Source organism: Sander vitreus, chromosome 22 (genome assembly GCF_031162955.1).
Source record: "Sander vitreus isolate 19-12246 chromosome 22, sanVit1, whole genome shotgun sequence".
Lineage (NCBI taxonomy): Eukaryota > Metazoa > Chordata > Actinopteri > Perciformes > Percidae > Sander > Sander vitreus.
The window spans coordinates 3,884,299-3,907,246 of NC_135876.1; the positions used below are offsets into that span (position 1 = coordinate 3,884,299).

General features: G+C 40.8%; 1 protein-coding gene across 1 annotated transcript in view; it reads left to right on the top strand.

The window, feature by feature from the left end:
• Positions 1-4,066: 4,066 nt before the first annotated feature.
• Positions 4,067-22,948, top strand: part of itprid1 (ITPR interacting domain containing 1) — a 31,903-nt gene continuing 13,021 nt past the window's right edge. The window contains exons 1-9 of the mRNA XM_078280944.1: positions 4,067-4,424; positions 5,953-6,073; positions 7,529-7,580; positions 9,222-9,259; positions 11,767-11,820; positions 13,318-13,366; positions 18,860-18,937; positions 19,768-19,970; positions 20,872-21,395. Of these exons, the coding sequence (XP_078137070.1) occupies positions 5,962-6,073; positions 7,529-7,580; positions 9,222-9,259; positions 11,767-11,820; positions 13,318-13,366; positions 18,860-18,937; positions 19,768-19,970; positions 20,872-21,395 (1,110 nt within the window). The 5' untranslated portion in view covers positions 4,067-4,424; positions 5,953-5,961. The remainder of the gene's footprint in view (positions 4,425-5,952; positions 6,074-7,528; positions 7,581-9,221; positions 9,260-11,766; positions 11,821-13,317; positions 13,367-18,859; positions 18,938-19,767; positions 19,971-20,871; positions 21,396-22,948) is intronic.

Below are 22,948 nucleotides of genomic sequence, written 5' to 3' on the forward strand. Positions count from 1 at the left end.
CACATAAAAAGTGCTTAGTTGTATCAACTTAAAATAACGAGTGAACTACTGGCATGAATTATTTTGAGTTATATATTGTGCTGCCAATATAATGATAATAGTTGAGGCTGCAAACATAATGTGTCCCTCCAACAAATTCCCATGTTTTCCTAACAACTATGGTAAGTCTTTACAACTAACTCTTAAGTTTTATAAGGTTAATTTTGGGAACAGGGCCTAGTGAAACGGGAGAAAGGAAGCCTTTTCACAATAAGAAATGGGCCAATGGCATGTTTCATGTTTCCCCTTCAGCGTGTTCAGGCTAAAATGGTCTGCTATTCAAACACCAACTTAAATATTCCAGACAATGCCAAGTTGTAATTGGTTGAGGGGTGTTTACTGTACTTCAATCTGAAGTTCAGATGTCCTGTATTTCTATATGATGTGTAAAGTTATTAAAGGTAATACTTATACTCAGGGCTTTAAATTAACTTTTTTGATCGCCAGATAACATGGCTAGTAAATTTTTAAAGCTACTAGCCAATCAGATTTTTCACTAGCCACGTTTGTTTGTTACCCTCACTGACTTTACTTTAACTTCAGCTCCTCTGGTTCGTTTGGTTCAGTTCCGTTCGCCGTCTCCGTTTTGGCGTACCATGAAATCTCTAGGCACGTAGCGGTTGTCTGACGTGTCACTACTTAGTGTTCATGGGAAATGTAGGATTAGTACAACAAGCAGTGTTGCCAAATAAAGATTACGTTTCCAAGTCGAAGACACAGAAAACTTCCCAAATTTCTTGGCGGAAAACAGACCAATCTGGACACCCTGACTTGTCGGATCGTTTCTGCAGCTGGCCGATTCAAACAGACGCTTCGCTTCATTCATCTCTGGCCAAATTGGCTCTTAACTTCCAAATGTTACCCGCCAAAGTTAATGTTTACCCGCATTTGGCGGGTTGGCGTGTGTCAATTTAAAGCCCTGCTTATACCTATACTAATACCTACTAATACTATAGTACAAACTATACTTACACCTATACTATACTTATACTTGTGTTGTGTTGCAAGGTGAGGTGCGTTGTAGCTCAGAGGAACCATGAAGCAGATAGAACATCACACTGGCAGGAAGGTTTGCCGGGAAAACTGGCAGACTTTTAATTTTCAATTTAACCCTTGTGTTGTCCTTCGGGTCACCGGGACCCGGGACCCCGAAGCTCAACACCAGGCCAATATAAAACATCAAGTAAACTGGACGGGTCCCGGTGACCCGGAGGACAACACAAGGGTTAAGTGAGGAAAAACACAGAGGGTACTCCTCTTTACTCTGCTCAAACTGTCCTGGTGCTGCTCCTCAAACAAAACAGCCCCCCAAAAAAAACCTCTCACATTCTACTCACACATATAGGATTAGATCAGTCTAACCCAATCAGGTCATTACTCAGGTCAGTAATCAGGTGTGGTACATCATCCAGTAATTAACATTCATCCATACAAATCAATCCTTCGTCTTTGTTAACTGATGTAGGAACTTTGAATAAAGAAAATAAAGAAAATAACCTAGTGAGAGTAAATGTCTACCTTTATGAACAAAATGGTTAGTAAGGGAGTGGGTGCTTATTCGCAACTTGATAATATTTGATGTGTGCATGTAGACATGTATGTGTTGTCTGTAGTAGTAGTAATGTAGTTTTTGATGTAAGGGTAGGATCAGACTTGCCTTTACTGTTACCGGGTAGAAGTCAGGGCAAGCTTTAAAAGGCTGTCAGTGTCCATCAAGTGCTGCTGCTGTCAGTACCACATGCTGCCTGTGCAGGGGCGGGTCTAGAGGTGGGGGCCTGGGGTGGCACCTGCCCCCCCTGAAATATGATTGCCCCCCCCCCCCAATCCATTGGGCTAGAGTGCTGTCAATCTGACAAATTTGATTTCCTTTGGATCAGAGTACTGCCATTTTGCTGCCTGTTCTGCCAATCGCTGCCTTTCCATTTGGTAAATGGATCACACATTGTATGATAATGTTGAGGCCATTTGAGAAGTAGAAACATATTGAACTCACTGTAGAGCACTTGTTGCTGTAAGAAATAAATTGTGTATTGCACTGCTCTAAGTGTACAGCAAGGTTTTTTTTGTTGAAGTTTGAGGCAAGTTTACTGTAAATGTATTACACTTTATTTTTTATTCGGTTCTGTGACAAAAAAATCTTCCCAGCCCTTGTCACATAACCAATCAATGTTTCCATGATGACTTTCCAAACGTTTGCCTTAAGAGCCCATAGAAAATGTGTTTGTTTGAACATTTGTTGAAAATAAAAACAAGTGAAATTAGTGTTTGTTTGTTAGTGTTTCACTTAGCAAAATGACATTGTGTTGTTCTATCCTATCCAATATTTCCCATATTTCTAAGCAGATTTTCTATGCTGTATTCTGATAAAATCCCCTGCCCCCCTCCCGATTATTGGTCCCGTCCCGTCCCCCCGTCCCCGTCCCCCCGTCCCCCGTCCCCCCCCGTGCCACCCCACTTAAAAAAATCCTGAAATCCCCCGTGCCCATGACATTCATCTATGTGGTTATTTATGGTGAAGTAGAAACAGACTCATCCTCCTGCTTTGAATATCCAGACAACTGTCATCTTAACACACAATGCTCCTAAAACCACAATGGGCAGGATATTTAATGCTGATGTGAGCTGATGCATATATTGTACAGTATGTGTTTTCATTATTAGCTTTCATCAGTTCTCTCATTTCTCTCAAGTGGAGTGTTTTGCAAATAATGTATTTCATTTTATGGTAACTAGGACAAGTAGAGTTCAGGAAAACCACTGTGTGAAGATTTGAAATGTGTTGTCTCCCCCTAGTGGCACAAAACAAAAAGGACAGCGCTTACACAAACGGTGTAACACACGTACACGTACACACACACACACACACACACACGCACACACACACACGCGCACACACACACACGCACACACACACACACACACGCACACACACACACACACACACACACACACACACACACACACACACACACACACACACACACACACAAACAGTATGAGAAGCCACCTAGGCCAGAACTGAACACTTGCACATACAAATTTACTGGTACTAAACATTTGCACATGCATGCATACTTTACTTCTGCTTACATATATACTACACATGCACACATATATATATATACTTCACTTGCACATACATATATACTTCACTTGCACATACATATATACTTCACTTGCACATACATGTATAATTCACTTGCAGATACATATGTACTACACCTGCACATACATTTATACTTCACGCATACATATATTTAACCTGTATAAATAAAGGTTACATACTGTATATACTTCAATTGCACATACATGCATACTTTAGTTAGGCATACATATATACTTCACTAGTATAGTATTGTATACATATTGTATACATATAAGTATATGTATGTGTTTAGTACCAGTATATATGTATGTGCAAGAGAAGTATTTAATTTTGGCCTACACACACACACACACACACACACACACACACACACACACACACACACACACACACACACACACACACACACACACACACACACACAGGCTATTTCTTCCTTTTTCTGCTAATTTATTTCTTATCTTTGGACACACATAGCCAGCTCTTAAAACCATTGAGAGAACAGTTTGCATTTCAAAGGCAGCCTATCAGCTCAGAGGCCTGCTGCCTGTGACAGTAATACAAAGTGTTGCTGATAGCAGACTCACTCTGCAGACATGACCCAATACTCCAAAACATCTGTCATCTGCTCCAACTTTTAGAGGCTTACCAAATCTGAAGGTTTGGATCAACTCAAATCAATCAAGTTTTTGTTAACTTGCTTCAATCAGAAATTACAGAAATACCAATGACAACAAGCATGTGCGTGTGACACGGTCTAACATCATACAAAACACAACATTTGCATGATGATATAAATATAGACGCAAAACAAATGCTCTTGTTAGGGTTGGACAGAAAAAGGGGGTGTTATTGCAACACGAAAAGACACTGTGTTAAAACAGCGCATAGACAAAAAACAGAACATTGAAAAGAGGAACATTAACTCTTTTAAAAAATGCATTCAAACTTATTTGACCCTCTACTAGGTACTTTTCCTGGAATATAAAGAATTTTCCTCCACTGGCATGAACTGATAAAAGAGGAGCAGGAAGCAATGGGAGGCTGCCAGGATGTAATATTTCCTTGTAGGGCTGAGAAGTCTAACCAAGTCATTTGCATGTCCCTTTTTTGCTCTGGCATGTTTACTGAGCGGGACAGGAGCTGAATGAGAACTCGGGCTCAGCTTACTCTGCTGCATCTTTACCCAGGCTCCTCGCTGCTGCCATCCACTCAGCTGCTGCTGCTAATGCCAATGTAAAAACCAGGAATTATCTGGGTTAACTGTCCGATTACACAGGTCAGTGTTGTGTGCACAGGTGTCTGTGCTTCTGGTGTTTTTTTTTGTTTTTATAGTACATCTGTTTAGAGCTGGGTGATATGGAGAATATCAAATATCACAATATTTTTGACCTTGGTTAGCAGTAGACCTGTGATGGCTGCAATACAGAAACCGAGACCTTCTGACACATGTTTTGGAATGTCAATCTACCAATAGTCATGAAGTAGTTTTACAGTTGCTGCGTTCTTATAAGTTATTATCATGCAAGAAAAACTCGCTGCCATTGGTCTTGTTTGCAATCGCTTTCCGTGTATTTTCATTGTCTGCTCTTATTTTTTTGGTCCTTTTTAGGAAATGGGGACATATTTCTGCACTGTAGCCATGACACAACATTTGACGTTTTGAGTGGAAATATTTCCAACGGTATAGAAACAATATTTAAAGATCCCTATTCGGAAATTAAAGCTGTTATTGTTGCCTTGGCGCTTTTTAATTACATAAATTACATAATGTACAATGTCAAATGTGTGAATCGTAATACAGAGCTGGGTGATTACAGTAAAATTTCACTTCACTATACTGTTGGGGCTTTCAGAAAATATTAAACAATGACAGTTTTGATAAATAATCACCAATGATGTGGGTACATTGACTTAGTGAGTAAAGGCTGGTGATCCCCTCTGTTGTAAGAGTTTAGAATTTTCAATGAGTTTTTATTTGATTTTGACTTTTCGATTTGAGTTTAGTTTTAGGTACCTTTTCAGAGTGTGTTTGCTAGTTTTAGTTCAGTTTCAGTTTTTCAGAAAGGTTTTTTATATATTTAGTTTTACAGTAGTTAAAGTTTGGGTTAGGGTTTTACATAGTTTCAGTGTTTTCTGTTAGGGCCAGGTCTAATTTCTCAGAAGTACCATATGTAGCTACATATGCATACACAATACATGCTTTGAGAACTGTATAGGAATGGCCATAATCTTTTTTTAACCTGGCAATATAGTTTCAGTTTAGTTTTTCTTGAAGGTTTTAATTTTTATTAATTATTATTTAAAATATGATTTAGTTTACCAAGAAATGTGTTTCACTGCTTATTAGGGCTGGGTATCTTTCAAAAAACTTTGGTACAGGTACCGATATCAAAATCCGGGACTTCGATACCGGTTCCTAAACAATGCTTTTTTCGATACCAATTTTATAAAACAAAAAGAAATTACAACATAACAGCACAAATCTTTTTATGTATTTTTCAGCTCCTACTGCGTGAGCCGTCTCTGTGTAACGTAAAGTTTTTCCTGCGTGCCTCTACTACGTGTAACATCAGACTATCAATCACAGACACTATTAGGTCTTGGACGAAGCATGCTGCATGCTGATTGGCTCTCTGACTCTGATGAGATTCACTCTTTAGGTATTGAAATCGGGTATTAAATAACGAAGCATTTTTCGATACTCGGTGCCTAAAAAGTATTAGATTCGGTACCCAGCCCTACTGCTTATTTTTAGTTTTCATTGGCGTTTACTATAATAACCCTGCCAGTGGTTACCTCTCCAGTTTCATGCCATGGCATCTGAAGGAGCTCCGGCCAAGAGGAGCAATCTAGTGGCATCCAGGGTCCACTGGAGCCCCATGGACCTACCCGAGTTCATCACAGCTCAGGACCAGGACGCTAACGGTATGGACGCTACCAAAATGTACTTTGTCAGCAAGTGGTGTGTAACAGGGAGGGGGACATTTTATACAGCATAGAAAGTCTGCTTAGAAATATAGGAAATATTGGATAGGATAGAACAACATAATATAATTATGTTAAATCAACTTCACATTCATTATTAATTTCCCTTGTTTTCATTTTAAACAAATTGTACATCAGAAAAAAATACACATTTTCTATAGGCTCAGTCTGCCACTTTGAAAAAAACAAACAATTCCAGTGCTGGTTCCATGGTACCAGAATTTTGGATTGTTGTCATGGAAACATGAATTGGTCCTGTGACAAAGCTGGGAAGATTGGTAGAACAGGCAGCCAAGTGACAGTACTCTGATCCAATGGAAATCACAATTGTCAGATTGACGGGGGGGGGGGGTGCCACCCTGTTGCCCCCCTTCTAGCCCAGCCCCTGTTTATCAGCCTATGATACATACTGAAATCAAAGAATGTTACCAGCGATTTTACCAGTTTAATCCTATTTAGTATTAATCACCTTTTACTAATGTGAAGTTAAACTGACATTAAAAGTTAATTGCAATCATTTTCAACAGTGCACTATTGTGTTTTTAAATTTTCCATGCATGACATTCAACCAACAGGACTGTAAAACTTGCTTGAGTCAAAATCAGTGAACATCAAGTCTGCTGTTATTGTTGCACAGTGATGCAGTTTTGAGTACACACATATGCAGTGTGGATAAATCTGTGGTGGATTAAGTATTCAGATCCTTTACTTAAGTAAAAGTTCTGATACCACACTGTCAAAATACTCTGTTACAAAGAAAAGTACTGCATTGAAAATGTTACTTAAGTAAAAGAATGTAAGTATCATCAGGAACACGTAGTTAAAGTATTAAAAGTAAGGAACTCTCCTCCCATTTTAGAAAGTGTAAAGGATCCAAATTTCCAATTCTAAACAGTTGTGTGTTTAATGGTCTAATCATTTCAGCTGGACTTGCAGGCCGTTATATTGTTGGCTAGTTTCATTTAGAATAAAACATCAGATTTTATAAACTACATTTGTTTTTTGTTTGTGTGCAGGAATCTTAATGTGTAAAGTAACTAAAGCTGTCAGATGAATGTAGTGGAGTGAAAAGTACAATATTTCTCTCTGAAATGTAGCGGAGTAGAAGTAGAAAGTGACATGAAAAGAAAAGACTCAAGTAAAGTACAAGTACCTCAACATTTGTACTTAAGTACAGTACTGGGGTAAATGTACTTAGTTACATTCCACCACTGGATTACCAAACTAAGTAAAGTAATTAAACAAATGCCTGAGAAAATAAGACGGTTTTGAGTTTGCTTTTGAATGTGGACACAGTTGTGATGGGCCTTCCTACTTGTGTCACTCTGTGTGTTTGCTATCAGCAGTTACTCATCACCAGCCTTGTTATAATGTGTTGCATCATGTCAACCACAGGAAACTCAAGCCAGGACAGTGTCAGGAAATGGCTCACCACCACTGTGACTGAGTGAGTATCACAATGGGAATATAGGCTACCGTGTCAAGGTTAGCAATCTAATTTAATTTGTTAGATATGCGAGATGACTACACATCTTTCAATTCATTGATGATTGGCGATAAAGCGTATCTTTTGGCACGTGCAGACTTCATTACCCAGATAAGATTTAAAATCCTTTATTAATCCCACAATGGGGAAATTCACACTGTTGCAGCAGCAAGGGATTAGCCTGGCTCCGCCCTCCTACGTCATTCCGCTCAATTTTTATTTTCCTTAAGTACTACGTCTGGGTTTGCGGTATATTCATATATAAATATTTGGCGGTCCAAATTATTTGGCAGTCCAATTAGCGAACAGAGGGAGTGGCTGAGAACGATGACGTTGAGGTTCAGTAACCTTCGGTGAGTTCCGTACTAATGGCGGCAGAGAAAGATGCGAACAAAGCCAATCGGTCCGTTGTGGCAACGCTGTCGAATATCCAGAAGTTAAAGCCCGAGCAAGAACAATCTTTGCTGAAATTTGTTGGTGGCCATGATGTTGTGGCCCTCCTCCCCACGGGGTTCGGGAAAAGTTTGATTTTCCAGCTCGCTCTGTTAGTGGTGAAGGAGTTGGCTAAGGCTAACGCTAGCGATGCTAAGCCGACGTCACGACCAAACGTTAGCGATTGGTTATGGCAGATCCAGAGTGGCTCTGGGCAGATCCCATAGTTTTAAACTTCAACAGAGTACCCGCCTTCAAGGAAGTTAACACTTGTCAATGGAGAGTGGCCAGACTCTCTGGACAAATGAAATGTACCAGAGTCTGGTAGGACCAGGCTAGCAAGGGATAGGGGGGAAAGTACAAGACAAAGATAAAGAAACAATAAATAAAAATAAGTAAAGAGAATAAATAGTAAAATGTATTTACAATGTACAATGTATCCTGCACTTGTCCGGACACAGCACCGGCTGGTATATGATGCTTCACAGAAAGTGTCACCTTCTTTGTGTTGTGTTAAAGTATTGAAACTTTAAAAAATATGTATCCCTTTTCCATTGAAATAAGCTTTTACGAATAGAAGAAACATGGTTTGAGTAGCCTGACTTATTCTGAAAAAACAACAACAATATGACAGCTAAAATGCGTATTGACTGTGCCATAAGCATACATGACAACCCAGAACAAACACTGTTTGGTCGTTAAAGGATCAATATCCAGTTTTGCTTTAAAAAGTGACTAACTCAATTCATGGTATCAAACACTGAAGTTAAAAAAATAAAGAAAAAATGACTAGATGTGGCACTTATTACTGTAATTGTGTCAGTTAGTTAAATATTGACTTAAATAGATGAACGTGGGTTTGCATTTTCTTTAAGATATCGGTTGTACTGTGTCTTCCTATTATAGTCCTTACAATAAATATATATCTTCTGCTTTAATGTTTCTGTTATGCATTTGAATGATACTGTATAAATATTTGGGTGGTACACTCCAGACACCATACTATATGTTTATATTGCCCACATCACGTGTGTGTGTGTGTGTGTGTGTGTATGTGTGTGTGTGTGTGTGTGTGTGTGTGTGTGTGTGTGTGTGTGTGTGTGTGTGTTTGTGTGTGTGCTTTCTTGTACTCTGTCCCTCCTTCTAATAAAATGTGACCTGTGTTTGCAGGGAAGATGCAAAGCATGAGCCACTGCTGGAAGCTGCAGGTATGACCAATGGAAATCCCCGTCACTCTCTGATTTAACTGTGGAGAGGTGTCTGTTGCCTTTACTCTGTGTCAACTTTACGTTGTATTCTTCCTTTGTGTGATTCGGTGGTACATGATGGTGAGTACAGCGTTTGGTTTGCTTCGGAGCACTTCAGTAGTATGGATGAGAACAGAATGAGTAGGATAGTTCTGGTTAAGTAATGGGCTGCGAGTTGATAGGTAATGTCAAGCCTGCGTGTATTATGTCACAGAAGTCATTAGTGAGAGAAGATGCAGACATACAGTAGCTGAAATGCAATATGTACAAAATGTGCTGCTGTGTAGTGTAATATACCGACAGCCATTGCTGCTTTAGTGTAGGGAATTCATTGCTGTTTTTTTAAATTATCCAGAAAACTTTTTTAAAGACTTTCTTTAGGCATTTTGTGCTTTATTTAGATACTGTAGTGACAGAGAGGAAGGGGTAGAGAGAGGGGAACTCTACCAGGGAGCCCTTCAAATCCACTCTAAATCCTTTTTTCAAATTGAATTTTTTTGCCACTTCTTTCTATCAGTTGCTACAGTTATTATTGTAGCAACTTTTCTTTTCCATAATGCTGAATATAAATTGTTATTTCTGAAATAATTACACTGATGGGTGTTAAAATGTGTTAAAATCGCAGGCCAGATGAATTCACACGTTGCTTAGCAGTGTGTATTATCTAACATACCCCCCCAGCCTGAGGCTAGCCCATTCAAACAGCATGCAAATGGTGGTTGAGAAAACCATGGGAACGGCAGATTGCTCCTCATGCCTCTGCCCGCTCCTCTCACCTTCCAGAAAAGCAGCCCTGTTTGGCTGTTTGGCACCCAGCCTAAGACCTTACCTTTGTCCACTGTGCTGGGTTTATTTAAGGGTCTATAGAAAGTAACCCAGACCACGGTGATGGGTGGGTAGTACAGAATGACAAACAGAAATCACTTGTGCTGTAATGCCCAAATAGAGATTTAAAAGCAACGCGGTTTAACAAGGTTTTAAAGGTTTGACTATAGAACGACTTTAGGTGGGAGCATGGGTGGCTGGCCATTCTGCTCCTGAACAATCAATCACTCAATCAATCAATCAATCAATAAAGAATAACCCTTCAGCACAAGTAGTAGGCTCTGAATCAAATGTGGTTGATGTGATTTCCCTCCAAATGTTGTTAAGCCTGATGTATGCTTTCACCCTAGCCTATGTAAATGGCCTGAAGTTTATACTTGTGAGTTGGTGTGTGCGTTGAGTGCGGCGAGTGAGAGAGTGACAGGGATTAGCTTCGGAGTGAGTAGTGACTCTAGAGTCATTTTGGGAGGAACAAAGTGTCTCCCTGTTCTTTCTGACCACGGTGGGAAATCTGTAGCAGGAAAAGTTAACCCTCTCCTTGATTTCATGTTGTTTATGGAGAAGGAGAACCAGGAAATGCTACTCTACCAAGCCACGGCCGAGTAACGTGCGTCGCCGCAACGTGTAGTTACATATTTCGAGAGGTGCAGGCTATGGCGTAGGGTCGGTATCTCCACGGACCTACGTACGTAGCCACAGCGTAGATTTAACGCAGAAGCATAAATCAGCCTTTAACCTGTGCCTGAATTATTTTATAATATAGATAGATTGAGTGCAAGTAATGACTCAATCTCTTAGTGACCCATTAAATGAATGACGTGTGAATTCCCCAAAACAGTTAAAGGGAGGACTAGCAGCGCTGTGAGGCTGTACTTGGGCACAGTGATGCTTTGAGCTCAATGCTTAAACACGTTGTCTAGCTGAGGATGATGGGAATGTCATCAGTTTTGCGGCTATTTAGTCATGAGCCCAAGTATTAGACAAAATAAAATTTGGACCAGATGATGCCAGATGAATATGGAGAGTTAAGGGATCACCAAAGTGAAATAGTGTACTCTAAAAACATGAAGTGTAATATGACCTTTATGTTCGTTGTTAGCCTTGCTATATATCTATATGTCAATGCATGTAGCAAACATAAGTAGTATCCACAGGGTAATCCACCATTTTTTATGTGGGGTGGCACAGGGGGGGACCAATAATTAGTAAGGGTGGGGGGGGGGCAATATACATTTTCTATAGGCTCAGTCTGGCACTTACAGAATTGTGGATGGTCGTCATGGAAACATTAATTGGTCATGTGACAAGGGCTGGGAAGACAGGCAGCCAAGTGACAGTACTCTGATCCAATGGAAATCACAATTGGCAGATTGACAGCACTCTAGCCCAATGGATTAGGGAGGGGCACGGGGGGGGTTATATTTCAGAGGGGGGTCGGTGCCACCCTGTGCCCCCCTTCTAGCCCCGCCCCCGAGTATCCGGTCCAGAGGAGAGATGTAATTTGCCTCATCTCTCCCGACAATAATTCTGACATGCATTACGAATATGAGCCCATGCTGCTAAACAACACAACAAACATTCTGTTGTTGTCTGTAACAGTATTTTTCTGGTTCTCATGTTGCTTTGTTCTTTGTCCCGTGCAGAGCCTCTGAGGAGGAACACCAGTGTTGACGATGACCTGGCCTTGGGTGTTGAAGGTAAACAGCCTTCTGTTCTAGACTTGTAAGGTGCCATTCTCAGCAGGGAATCTTTACAGCCTGGCAAACTGACTCTGCAGTTTAGGAAAGCAAGCCAAATATGTATCTATCAGTATGTATCTTCCAACACCAACAGAGAGAGCTTCCAGAATCTCTTGCGTATTTAAACTGAGGAGGGTGCAGAGTGGTGTGGGGAAGTTCAAGTGCCCAGACCTGTGAATGTATTGGGTCTTCCAACACGATCTGTCTTTGTGTGATTTTGACTAATGGCTGACAAGCAATATTTTCTGAAAATGGCTCGAATGTTTTTTTGAATGATCTAAGCGTCTAGATTCTGGGTTTAGTTTCACGATGCCGTGATATTCCTAGAGCAGAACTCCTTAGCTCACAATAGATTCACACAGACTTTTTTTTGTAGCAATTCATTTTTATGTCTGGGCTCTTATGTCATCGTAAACTACATGACACTTCATAAGATCATAACACTGTGGACTACAACATAACTGACACCAGTCATTACCAGTCAGGAGTTTATTGTGAAAAGATTCATCTCTTGCAGAAATGCCTGCTGGGGTGTCAGAGTTTTTTTTTTTCTTCTTCAAAAGTGGTGTGTGCATTAAACAAAATACAAGGTATGGCTCTCAGTGGTGGAATGTACCTTTACTTAAGTACTTTGAGATAAATTTGAGGTACTTGAGTCTTTTCATGACACTTTCTACTTCTACTCTGCTACATTTCAGAGAGAAATATTGTACTTTTTACTCCGTTACATTCATCTGACAGCTTTAGTTATTAGTTACTTTACACATTAAGATTTCTGCACACAAAACACATGTAGTTTATAAAATCTGATGTTTTATTCTAAAGTAAACTAGCCAACAATATAACGGCCTGCAAGTCCAGCTGAAATGATTAGACTGTTAAACACACAACTGTTTGGATCCTTTACACTTTCTAAAATGGGAGCAGAGTTCTTTACTTTTAATACTTTAACTACATTTCCTGATGATACTTACACACAAGTAACATTTTCAATGCAGGACTTTAACTTGTAACAGAGTATTTGTACAGTGTGGTATTAGTACTTTTACTTTTGTAAAGGTTCTGAACACTTCTTCCACCACTGATGGCTTTACAGAAGGAGTAAGACTACTTTGTTCTTGACACCATGCCAGTGTATAATGGAGTCAGAGTCTGGGAGAGGGAGGCTGAGGCAACTGCCAAAACCCAAACACACACTGGAGGGAAAAAAAAGAGGGAGGGATGGAGGGAAGGGAGGGATAGATAAAGAGAGAGAAACACTTTCCTAATATAGCTCAAGAAGCCTTGACACCAGACCTGGACAGGATGTACTGGATTTTACCCAACAGAAAACCAAGGAGACATTTCCCTGTGTTCTGCCTTCCTGATGTTTGCTTCTCTGCCTAAGTGTCATGTTTGGCCCCGCGTGCCCTGTTTTGCTTCATGTCCAGATAACATGACATTTGTCTCCTGCAGCGTCTTTATATGGTAGCCAGGGAGTGAGGACGGTCCAGGAGTTTCTGAGGTAAGGGCGCCACTATTCTTCTTGTTCTCATATCCTTTCACATGTACACAGCCACGCAGCCAGCACTGAGTATGTTAACATGCGCACCAATATTCCACTATCATTCTGAATATGACGTTATTACGAATTGGATACAGGTCATGTAAACAGCATGTTCCATTTGCTATTCTGAATAAGGCCTTTTTCTGAATTTAGCATTTTTGTTGCGATTAAGACGTGTGATATTGGGGTTTTAGAAGCATTCTTTGGACATGTATACAGCACAGAATCTGTGTCTCAATCAGGGTTTTTACTAGACTGGGTAAACCTAGACCCATCTGCAGCTCAGGCTAGAAACCTGTACATTTTTCTATCCTGCTTCCGTTACAAATCTCACAAACTGGCTTATCCACCTGGCGCGCTATTGGCGGGTTTAACAGGATGACGAAAGAGAAGCGATGGCAAGCAGCTTTTTGTTTACATTCAACATGGCGGCCACCGAAGCGCAGCAACCCGTTGATGCCGCTGACGCTGCTACATCACCCGGATCATTGGTCTAATTGGTTGAAGGACTATATAATTACGTACAGAGTCATTTGAACTATGCCCGTTGATCACGCCTCTTGTGCAGTAGAAAGAAGATTGAGCTTGGTCTGGTGATAGCCAGACTAGGTTTTTACTGCACTTTGTGATAGTTTATGGCCTTTTGCCTGTTTACAGCTTAAGGTCAGCTTGGTGCGTTGCTATGGTTAGTACACAAACCAACCAGCTGACAGTTTGCAGGGCTGAGGTAGAGATGCACAGCCAAAAGAAAAGAAGGAGAAACATAGCTACTTTTAAACATTATGAAAGACTTGGATATCAACAGGTTTTTGGATATGCGCAAACATCGTCACAACGTCAACTTTCTCCAGACAGTGGTTAAAGGAATGAAGGAGGAATGCTGAAAAAAATCCTATTTTGCAGGGCTGCATGTGTACGGGAATATTATTGGAATATAGTCACTTTTATTAGCAATGTAAATAAGGGCAAAAAACGCAATAGTGAGATAGGCTGAGTGATATCATGGAACACAGTGCTGGGATTTATTCTAACACAGCTGTTAGATATTGATTGTTGGAAATGCAATTTTGTGTGGACATTTTGAGGTCAGTAATGATAAGTGAAAATGCTCTGTCTTCAGTAGTCCAAAACTTCTGTCACTTTAAAATAAGGTGTAGCTGTTTATGATCTTCAATCAAATTTGAAAACATTTTATTTGAAGGTTAGAATTAATTAAGGTTTGTGTTGTGTTAAAATGTAATCAGGCAGGCTGCAACAAAATGCATGGTTAATGTTTAACTGCTATTTCAACAGGCTTATTTCCAATTTCAGATTAGTTTATACAAGTATCATAAGACATAATGAAGAAATGGGACACCCTTCTATCTAAAGCTTGTTTATAGGGGCTCAGATACAAACCAGATACTAGACATATAATTTAAATACTAGTACAGTAGTAAAAATAAATTAAGTTATTACTATACAGTAACATTTATAACCTATAAAACAACCCTTAGAACTAACTTCCCTAACCCTAACCACCAAATGTTCCCAAGACATTTAATCAGTCCAAACATTTGTTAAATAATTAAAAAGGATTTCAGAGTGCGGGTAACTTGTTTACAAGTCCCCAGCTGTTCCCAAGCTTTCACACATGTTAGCAGTAACTGCAACAACACGACAGTGTTTCAGAGGCCTGTGAAACTCTGGACATCCCCTCAATCCAACCTAATGTAAAATCTATATGAAGATTATAAGTATACGAATTAAATCTTACATCAACAAATCTACAGTATCCCTAATCTCAGTTTTAATGCTTTATTGTTGGTGGAACAATCCTAAAACACAGAGCTGCAGGGTTTATGTCTAACAACACTGCTGTGTTCAGGAACCTAGAGAACTGAGGCAGGAGATTCTTTCAGAACACACTTGTGTTTTTAAGGCTTCTACTTAGACTGATATGATGCAAGTTGGCTTTCACAAGCCCAGTGTGCTGTGATGGTTTCTGAATACTAGTGTTGAATGACTCGGGGCGAAGGAATTGGTCATAATTTGTGTTCACGTTCACTTCTCCCACTGGAATCAATACACTCAGGACCTGCCGCTAGTCTCCTAAAGAGGCATATAGAGGATCTTTAACGATACCTGCCTATCAGGCGTGTAGCACAACATTCTTGACCCTGTACATAGACATTCTCTATCGGCCCCTGTATACTGTACTCAGTCCCCCCTTTTCGGTCTTGGTCTCAAGACCACTTTTTCAATGTCCCGGTCTCGTTTTGGAATCAACTGCACTTTTTACTCTGTCTTGTCTCTCGAGCTCGGATAAAGAAGACTCTGGATTTTATTTCAAGACCGGTCAAGACCAGAACTGCAGGGATATCGCAAAATTGCCTGTGCATTACTGTAATCGGATGTAAAACGTCCTGCTTCAAATGCAAACAATAACTAATGAAATAACTAAATTTGTTACTGTTAATCACTTCCCCCCTGACCCTTTAACACGCACTCCCAAGAAAGTGAATGCGGGAGACAGGAGTAAAAGCTCTGGCCGTCTGGCACTGGTCTGGTCTTGGTCTTGACTCTGTATTAACCTCTCAAAGTCTTGGTCTTGTCTCGGTCTCGATACACTCTAGTCTTTCTTGGTGTTGACTCGTTCTCGGTTTAGGTGGTCTTGACTACAACACTGAACAGCTGAAAGCTATCTGCAACACATTTTACGGAGCCCAGATCTGTCACATATTCAGCATACCTTCATAACAAACACAATATAATGGTAAACATACTATAAAATCTCATAGATGCTTTTTGATCATAGTGTCTTGTTTTGCATGAAAGGTTTTAAGGTGTTTTAAACATTGCAGTGTTCTCTCCAACCACGATGGATGGAGAATGTTGGTGTATAGTTAAGGCTTACCATCACATGTTCAGACAGCTCACCGTCTGCTCACTGTTTGTCATGTTTTTGCAGGCAGCAGGAGCGTCAGACTGGGAGGAAAAGGGGGGACTGAGTACAGTATACAGGGGCCGATAGAGAATGCCTATGTACAGGGTCCAGAATTTTGTGCTACACGCCTAATAGGCAGGTATCGTCAAAGATCCTCTATACGCCTCTTTAGGAGACTAGCGGCAGGTCCTTGTTTCCAATGGGAGAAGTGAACAGTAACACAAATTATGACCAATTCCTTTGCCCCATAGTCACCAAAGTAAATAGTGAAGCCATTCTTCAACAAGCCACATATCTCCAGAAAATTCTGACACTAAAATAGCATTTTCCAGACGGACATATAAGGAGAAAATTAACGGTTTTTGAGACCTGTTTCTGTCTCAGGACCAAACTCTCGCCAGATCTGGCAACACAGAGAAGCTAAAGTCAGCTAACATTTTTGAATGGCCAAAACTAATCTCTGTGATGCTAAATATGTCTTTTAGCTGTGTAAATATCTAACGTTAGCAAAAGAAGCCTCAAGTTTGGCAATATGGCCGTCGCAATCTTGATTTTTTGAAACCGGACGTGGCGATTTTCGAATGAGAGGGTGGAGCTGGGGAGAATGACGCGGCCAAGCTAGTGTTATGGTTGCAATGGAGCTGTGCTAAGCTAAACACTAAATGGGGGGAAGTTGCTGATTTTCAACCCTTCTGAAGCGAGTCATCCAGCGGCGTTTTGCCAGTGGGTTAACGCAGACATCCGGGTCCTGGCGCCATTCATCTGCATGTACAGCAGTACAGAAAATCTGCAAACTTTCCCTTAAGTTACCAGCTAACGCTAGCAGTAGCTAGCTAGCTTGGTTGGCTGAATGCTGAACAAAACATTTTTAGGCGACCAAAATTTTCCAGTTTACTTTGATAAAGTAAAAACACAGTGAGAGGGTCAAAGTTTAAGATGAAAACACGGACAACATCCAAAAACAAGTTCAGGTCTATTTTAATCTCCACAGTGCCATGATTAGCATTGCTAAGCCTTGTACGTTTCGTCCATTATTTTTTTTAATGTCTATGGCTGGCATCCTTCCTTGCATATTACGTTTGTGATCCAAGTAACATGTGCATCATGTTTGGGTGCGTCTTACGATTAATTCTGACTCTGCTAAGAGTTTACTATAAGTATTGTAAATACTTGTTTATATTGTTCATTGCTTATGAAGCTTTTTTACGTAATTCAAACAACCCCTATTTTGAGATAATAAGATACGTTAAAAGGCAGATAAATGGAACACAACAGCACTAGAGTTTTTGATGGAATGAAACGCATTATAAAGATAACACATATTACATAACATTCACTTGAAGCAGATAGTGAGAAAGCCATTGCCTATAATTTGGTTAATTAGTATGTTGACAAAACCTGATAACCTGATGCAAAATAGGCAGATTGATTGGAAGAAATTTCAATAGCTGTTCCTGTAACGTGCTATTAAAGATATGCGCTTCACAAGTGCTACAAGGCCATCGTATTTCTTTATCAACTTTCTGATTACATTTTTTTTTTTTTTTAGAATGAATAAGTGTTCTGTGCTTAATTTAAACACTAATAAAAGGTCACATGGTAGCACTGCAGTGCGTCTCTGACTGACAGTTGTTGGTTCAGGCTGTGTAAGCAGTCTCTGGACCTGAACACATAACTACAAGTTATATTTACCAGGCAAATAAGCCTCAGCTCCACCTATGCACACACACACAGCACAGTTTGCATAGGAAGCGATAGCATCCAAGGAAAGTTATTACAATGCTTGGCAGCTGTACAGAAAATATGAATCAGCTAAGATCAGAGGGGATAAGTATGAAATATGAAGGACAGCAGATTACACAGGGTTCTGTTCAACAAAGACCGGGCACAAAATGTGAGTACACAACAGCAGTTATTCACTATATGGCTGTCATTTTCTTCTGTTTCTGTTTCTTCTGTTTAAATTCAATCTTAATCTCAATCTTGATATTTTCTTATTGTTAACAAATCCCATTCAAAGAACAAAACCAACAATGTGTCGGTGTCTTAATACATTCTGACTTATACTCTCTATGTGGCTCTCAGCTCCAAACCCATTGGTTCCTACTGAAGATATAACATTTAAAAATGTGTCACTAATTTCCTAAAACAGCTGGTCACTGTAGTTTTTTTATCTAATGCTACTCAAACTATTTGTTGGGGACTATTTTCAGCACCGGAGTAATCCACATTTAAGTTTAGTAAGTATTTTTGGCAGCAGGACGGTGTATGTGGGATTGTGTCAAAATAAACTACAGTGTGTGTTCATGGTGATGAAGGAACATGTGAACCAGTGCAGCAGTGTGGCTCACTGATGTGCTTTTAATAGTTTTGGACAACAATAGATCTCTATGGCACAGAGGAAAAATATATATCAGGCTTCGTCATGTTATATAGTAAAGTGATTTTAAAATAAAAGGCAGGTTACAAATTTGAAAATTGTGTGTGACTGGAACCACAATGTGTTGTGTGCTGTACCTGTCCAGGTGGCGCAGGTCAAGTCCTGCTCTCAGCAGGTGGAACAGCTTCAGCACAGCAGCTTCAGCTCACTCTGGACCACTCAGGTTAGTGACACGCACACACACACACACACACACACACACACACACACACACACACACACACACACACACATATGCATGCGTACACACACACACACACACACACACACACACACACACACACACACACACAGGCGGACACACACAAACACGCATACACGCAGGCGCACACATGTACACACAGACACACACATGCACGCAGGCGCACACACGCATACATGCAGGTGCTTACACACACACACACACACACACAAAGGCATGCGTACACACACACACACACACACACACACACACACACACACACATATGCATGCGTACACACACACACACACACATATACATGCGTATACACACACACACACACACACACACACGCGGACACACACAAACACGCATACACGCAGGCGCACACATGTACACACAGACACACACATGCACGCAGGCGCACACACGCATGCATGCAGGTGCTTACACACACACACACACACACACACACACACACACATGCATGCAGGCACGCACACACACACACGCAGGCGGACACACACACAAACACGCATACACGCAGGCCCACACATGTACACACACACACACACACACACACACACACATGCACGCAGGTGCACACACGCATGCATGCAGGTGCTTACACACACACGCGTGCAGGCGCATACACATGCATGCACGCACACAGGCATGCAGTCCCGCACACACACACACACACACACACACACACACACACACACACACACACACACACACACACACACTGTACATTAGTGTACACTAGAGACATGCTCAGTTCTTATGCTCCGTTGGCCCCCTGTTGGCAGTGTAATGGACGTACTCAACTTGTGGAATGATGACCCAGAGGAGGTTCTCTTGGACCTGGGCTTTGGCTGTGATGAACCTGACCTCTCTGGACGCATCCCAGCTCGATTCATCAATCATCAGTCTCAGGCGAAAGGAATAAACCTCCAGGTGTTTCTGGAGGCCCAGAAGAGCCGGCTAGACCTGGAGAACCCAGATGTCAGCAGTAAGTTTAGGTTTAAGATGAAGTTAACTGTTCACACACTACAGTTAGGTGAGCTGTTTACATTCATTCATTCATCTCTTCAACCTTTATTTATTACTCGATATATCACTTAGGGGCGACCCTCCTTGACAATGTCATCGAGCCGAATAACAAAGACAAAAACAGAACAACACAGAAAACACCATCATAAGACAAATAGAAAGACAATAAAACTTTCTGAATTAAAAATATTATTTGATAGATAAATTAGGACAATAAGGAACCAAAAGAGTGTACAATTATGTGAAACAACTACAAGTAGAAGATTGCAGGTTTAAAAACCGATTTCTAAATTGTCCCAAAGTCACGAGTGGGTTGATTTTAAGGAAGTGCTTTAATTTGTTCCAGGAGTCAGGTGCACCAAAGTGAAAAGCAGTTTTTCCAAGTTCAGAACGAGCTCTTGGAACATGAAGCCCTTCAGCAGAGTGAGTCTGATAATGCTCCTCTGAGTAACAGAGAAGTTCTGTAAGGTAGTGTGGTAGCTTTCCAATAAGATATGCCAGTGAGTATCACGTCTTTTCTTGGCGAGAGAAGACTTTAAGACTTAAATTAGATGGATACATGGTTACTGGTTATCTGGCCTCTTTTGTTTTCAACAGATCTTTAGTATATCGGTTTCAAATTTGTCATAAAGATTATTTTGTGGGCATTTCCGCCTTTAATTGATAGGATAGCTTAGATATGAAAGTGGGGGGAAGACTTGCAGGAAAGTGCCGCAGGTCGGCTTCAAACCATGGGCCTCTGCATCAAGGAATTAACCTCTATATATGGGCGCGTGCTCTACCAGGTGAGCTGCCCAGGCGCCCCCTGTTTAAAATTGGTTGTCAAACTTTTTTCTTCTTTCTTCTCCTGTCTCCTTCAGATCGTTTCAGACAGCTTGAGGTTCTCCAGCAGGTAACTACAGCATTCTCGTCCTTAATGGGGTCTTCCTCGTCCTCCCCTCTCACGGCTCCGCTGGGGAAAGCCCTCTCTCCTGAGGCCCGGGAGAGGAGGCGGCGCATGGGCATGCTGCTCAGACGAGCGTCAAAGAATTCACTCAGCCAAATCCACAACCCTAAAACCCAGGACCTAACTACACCTGCTACCACCTCTTCTCCCTGTGCTACACATGAGTCACTGCAACCTCTACTCAGTCTTGGAGACAAGAATGTCCTCTTAAAAAGAGTCAAACCTGGACATTCGGAAACTGTGTGTCTGAGTCCTCTGGCAGAGGAGCTAGGTGCCGTTCCAGACCTTCAGCCCCAGCCTAACATGGCCCCTTTGATAGTCCAGGAGGGAGCACTCAGACACTGGCAAATGACGGAAGCGAACCCCCTGACAGCAAACACTTTTTCACTGAGGCAGAAGAGCCCAGGGCAGGCCAGGGAATCATTTGAAATGGAAGAGGCAAGTCAAACAGCAAATGCAACAGTTCTTAAAACTTCATCAAAGGCAACACTAACTCTATTATAGCAGTGTGGTTTGTCTGTAGGGCATGAGGCCCCTGCACATGTAGGGATTGCTAGTAGTAATAAAAGTTATGATAAAGTAAGATTATTTAAAGGGTTATTTTGGTTTTTTTCAACCTGGACCCTATTTTCGTGAACAATGTAACTGGCAGCCACAGACCGGGCTGCAATGTAACCCTATGGGACAAATGTTCAGTGTCAGTTAGCGTCCACTAAAAGTACTTGTTTTGCTCGATTTTTGAAAGTCTCAGATTAATATTCTTATTCTAATACGTGTCTGACAACATTATGGAAAGGATTCCTACAGAGATAGACCTTTAAAACCTCTTTTTGTTTTTTTGTTGTTTTGTCTTTCTGTTTAACCAGAAACAGCTCTGAGGTTACTATGTTAGAGCCAACATATTTTATGTAAATCGGTAAACTATGTATTTATTATTAACCAAAACTAGAGTTGTGATGGTTGGAAAAGTGGAAAGATGACCCAAACCGGATTTTCATAGTTTTATTTTGTTTCTGTCGACTTTGAATGAAGTGTAATTTACGATGTTAAAATTACTTTTACATGGAGTCTGGTGGGTGTTTTTATGTTTAAAAAAAGGATCTTACTCTTTAACAGAAAGGTCGACCTCCTTAGAAATCCTTTCCATAATGTTGTCAGACACTTAGAATATTAATCTGAGCCTGTCAGCGGCAAAACAAGCACTTTTGTCCAGGTTGACAAAAATCTGTAGTAACCCTTTAAGTAATACCCAAAGTTCAGCTATTGAATACCAAACCCTTACGTCCTGTAAACATTTGTTCTTACTCCGTGATGGAGAACAGAGGCTGTGGTTAGATTTCACTGGTTACCAAAATGTCCAAAGCACTCATTTCACCAAAAGACTCTAGTGCATTGTGTGAGATTTTATACAAATATATTTGTTTGATATTTGATTATACAGAAAAGAAATGCTTTCTTGTTATGAATTTGATGTAAAATGGAAATAATTTGATTGAACCTACATGCAAAGTTCATGTTTTCAGTGTCCGCTCCTGTAAATAAAGCATGATGTCCATGTTTATGGTTCTATTTAGGCAACTCAAAACACTTTGTTAAGTGTAGGAAATGATAGTGGTCTTATTTAAAGGTCCTATGACATGCTGCTTTTTGGATGCTTTTATATAGGCCTTAGTGGTCCCCTAATACTGAATCTGAAGTCTCTTTCCCAAAATTCAGCCTTGGTGCAGAATTACAGCCACTACGAGCCAGTCCCACAATGAGCTTTACTTAGGATGTGCCATTTCTGTGTCTGTTGCTTTAAATGCTATTGAGGAGGAGAAAGGGGGGGGGGTGGAGAGGGGGTGTGGACTTGACCAACTGCCATGCTTCGCTTGTTTGCAAGCCATGATGTCTCTCTCTTTCTCATGGGCAGGCCAAATTCTCTGGGCGGACAAAGCAGAGAAAGGGGAGGTAACCTTTCCCCTTATGACGTCATAAAGGGAAGATTCCAG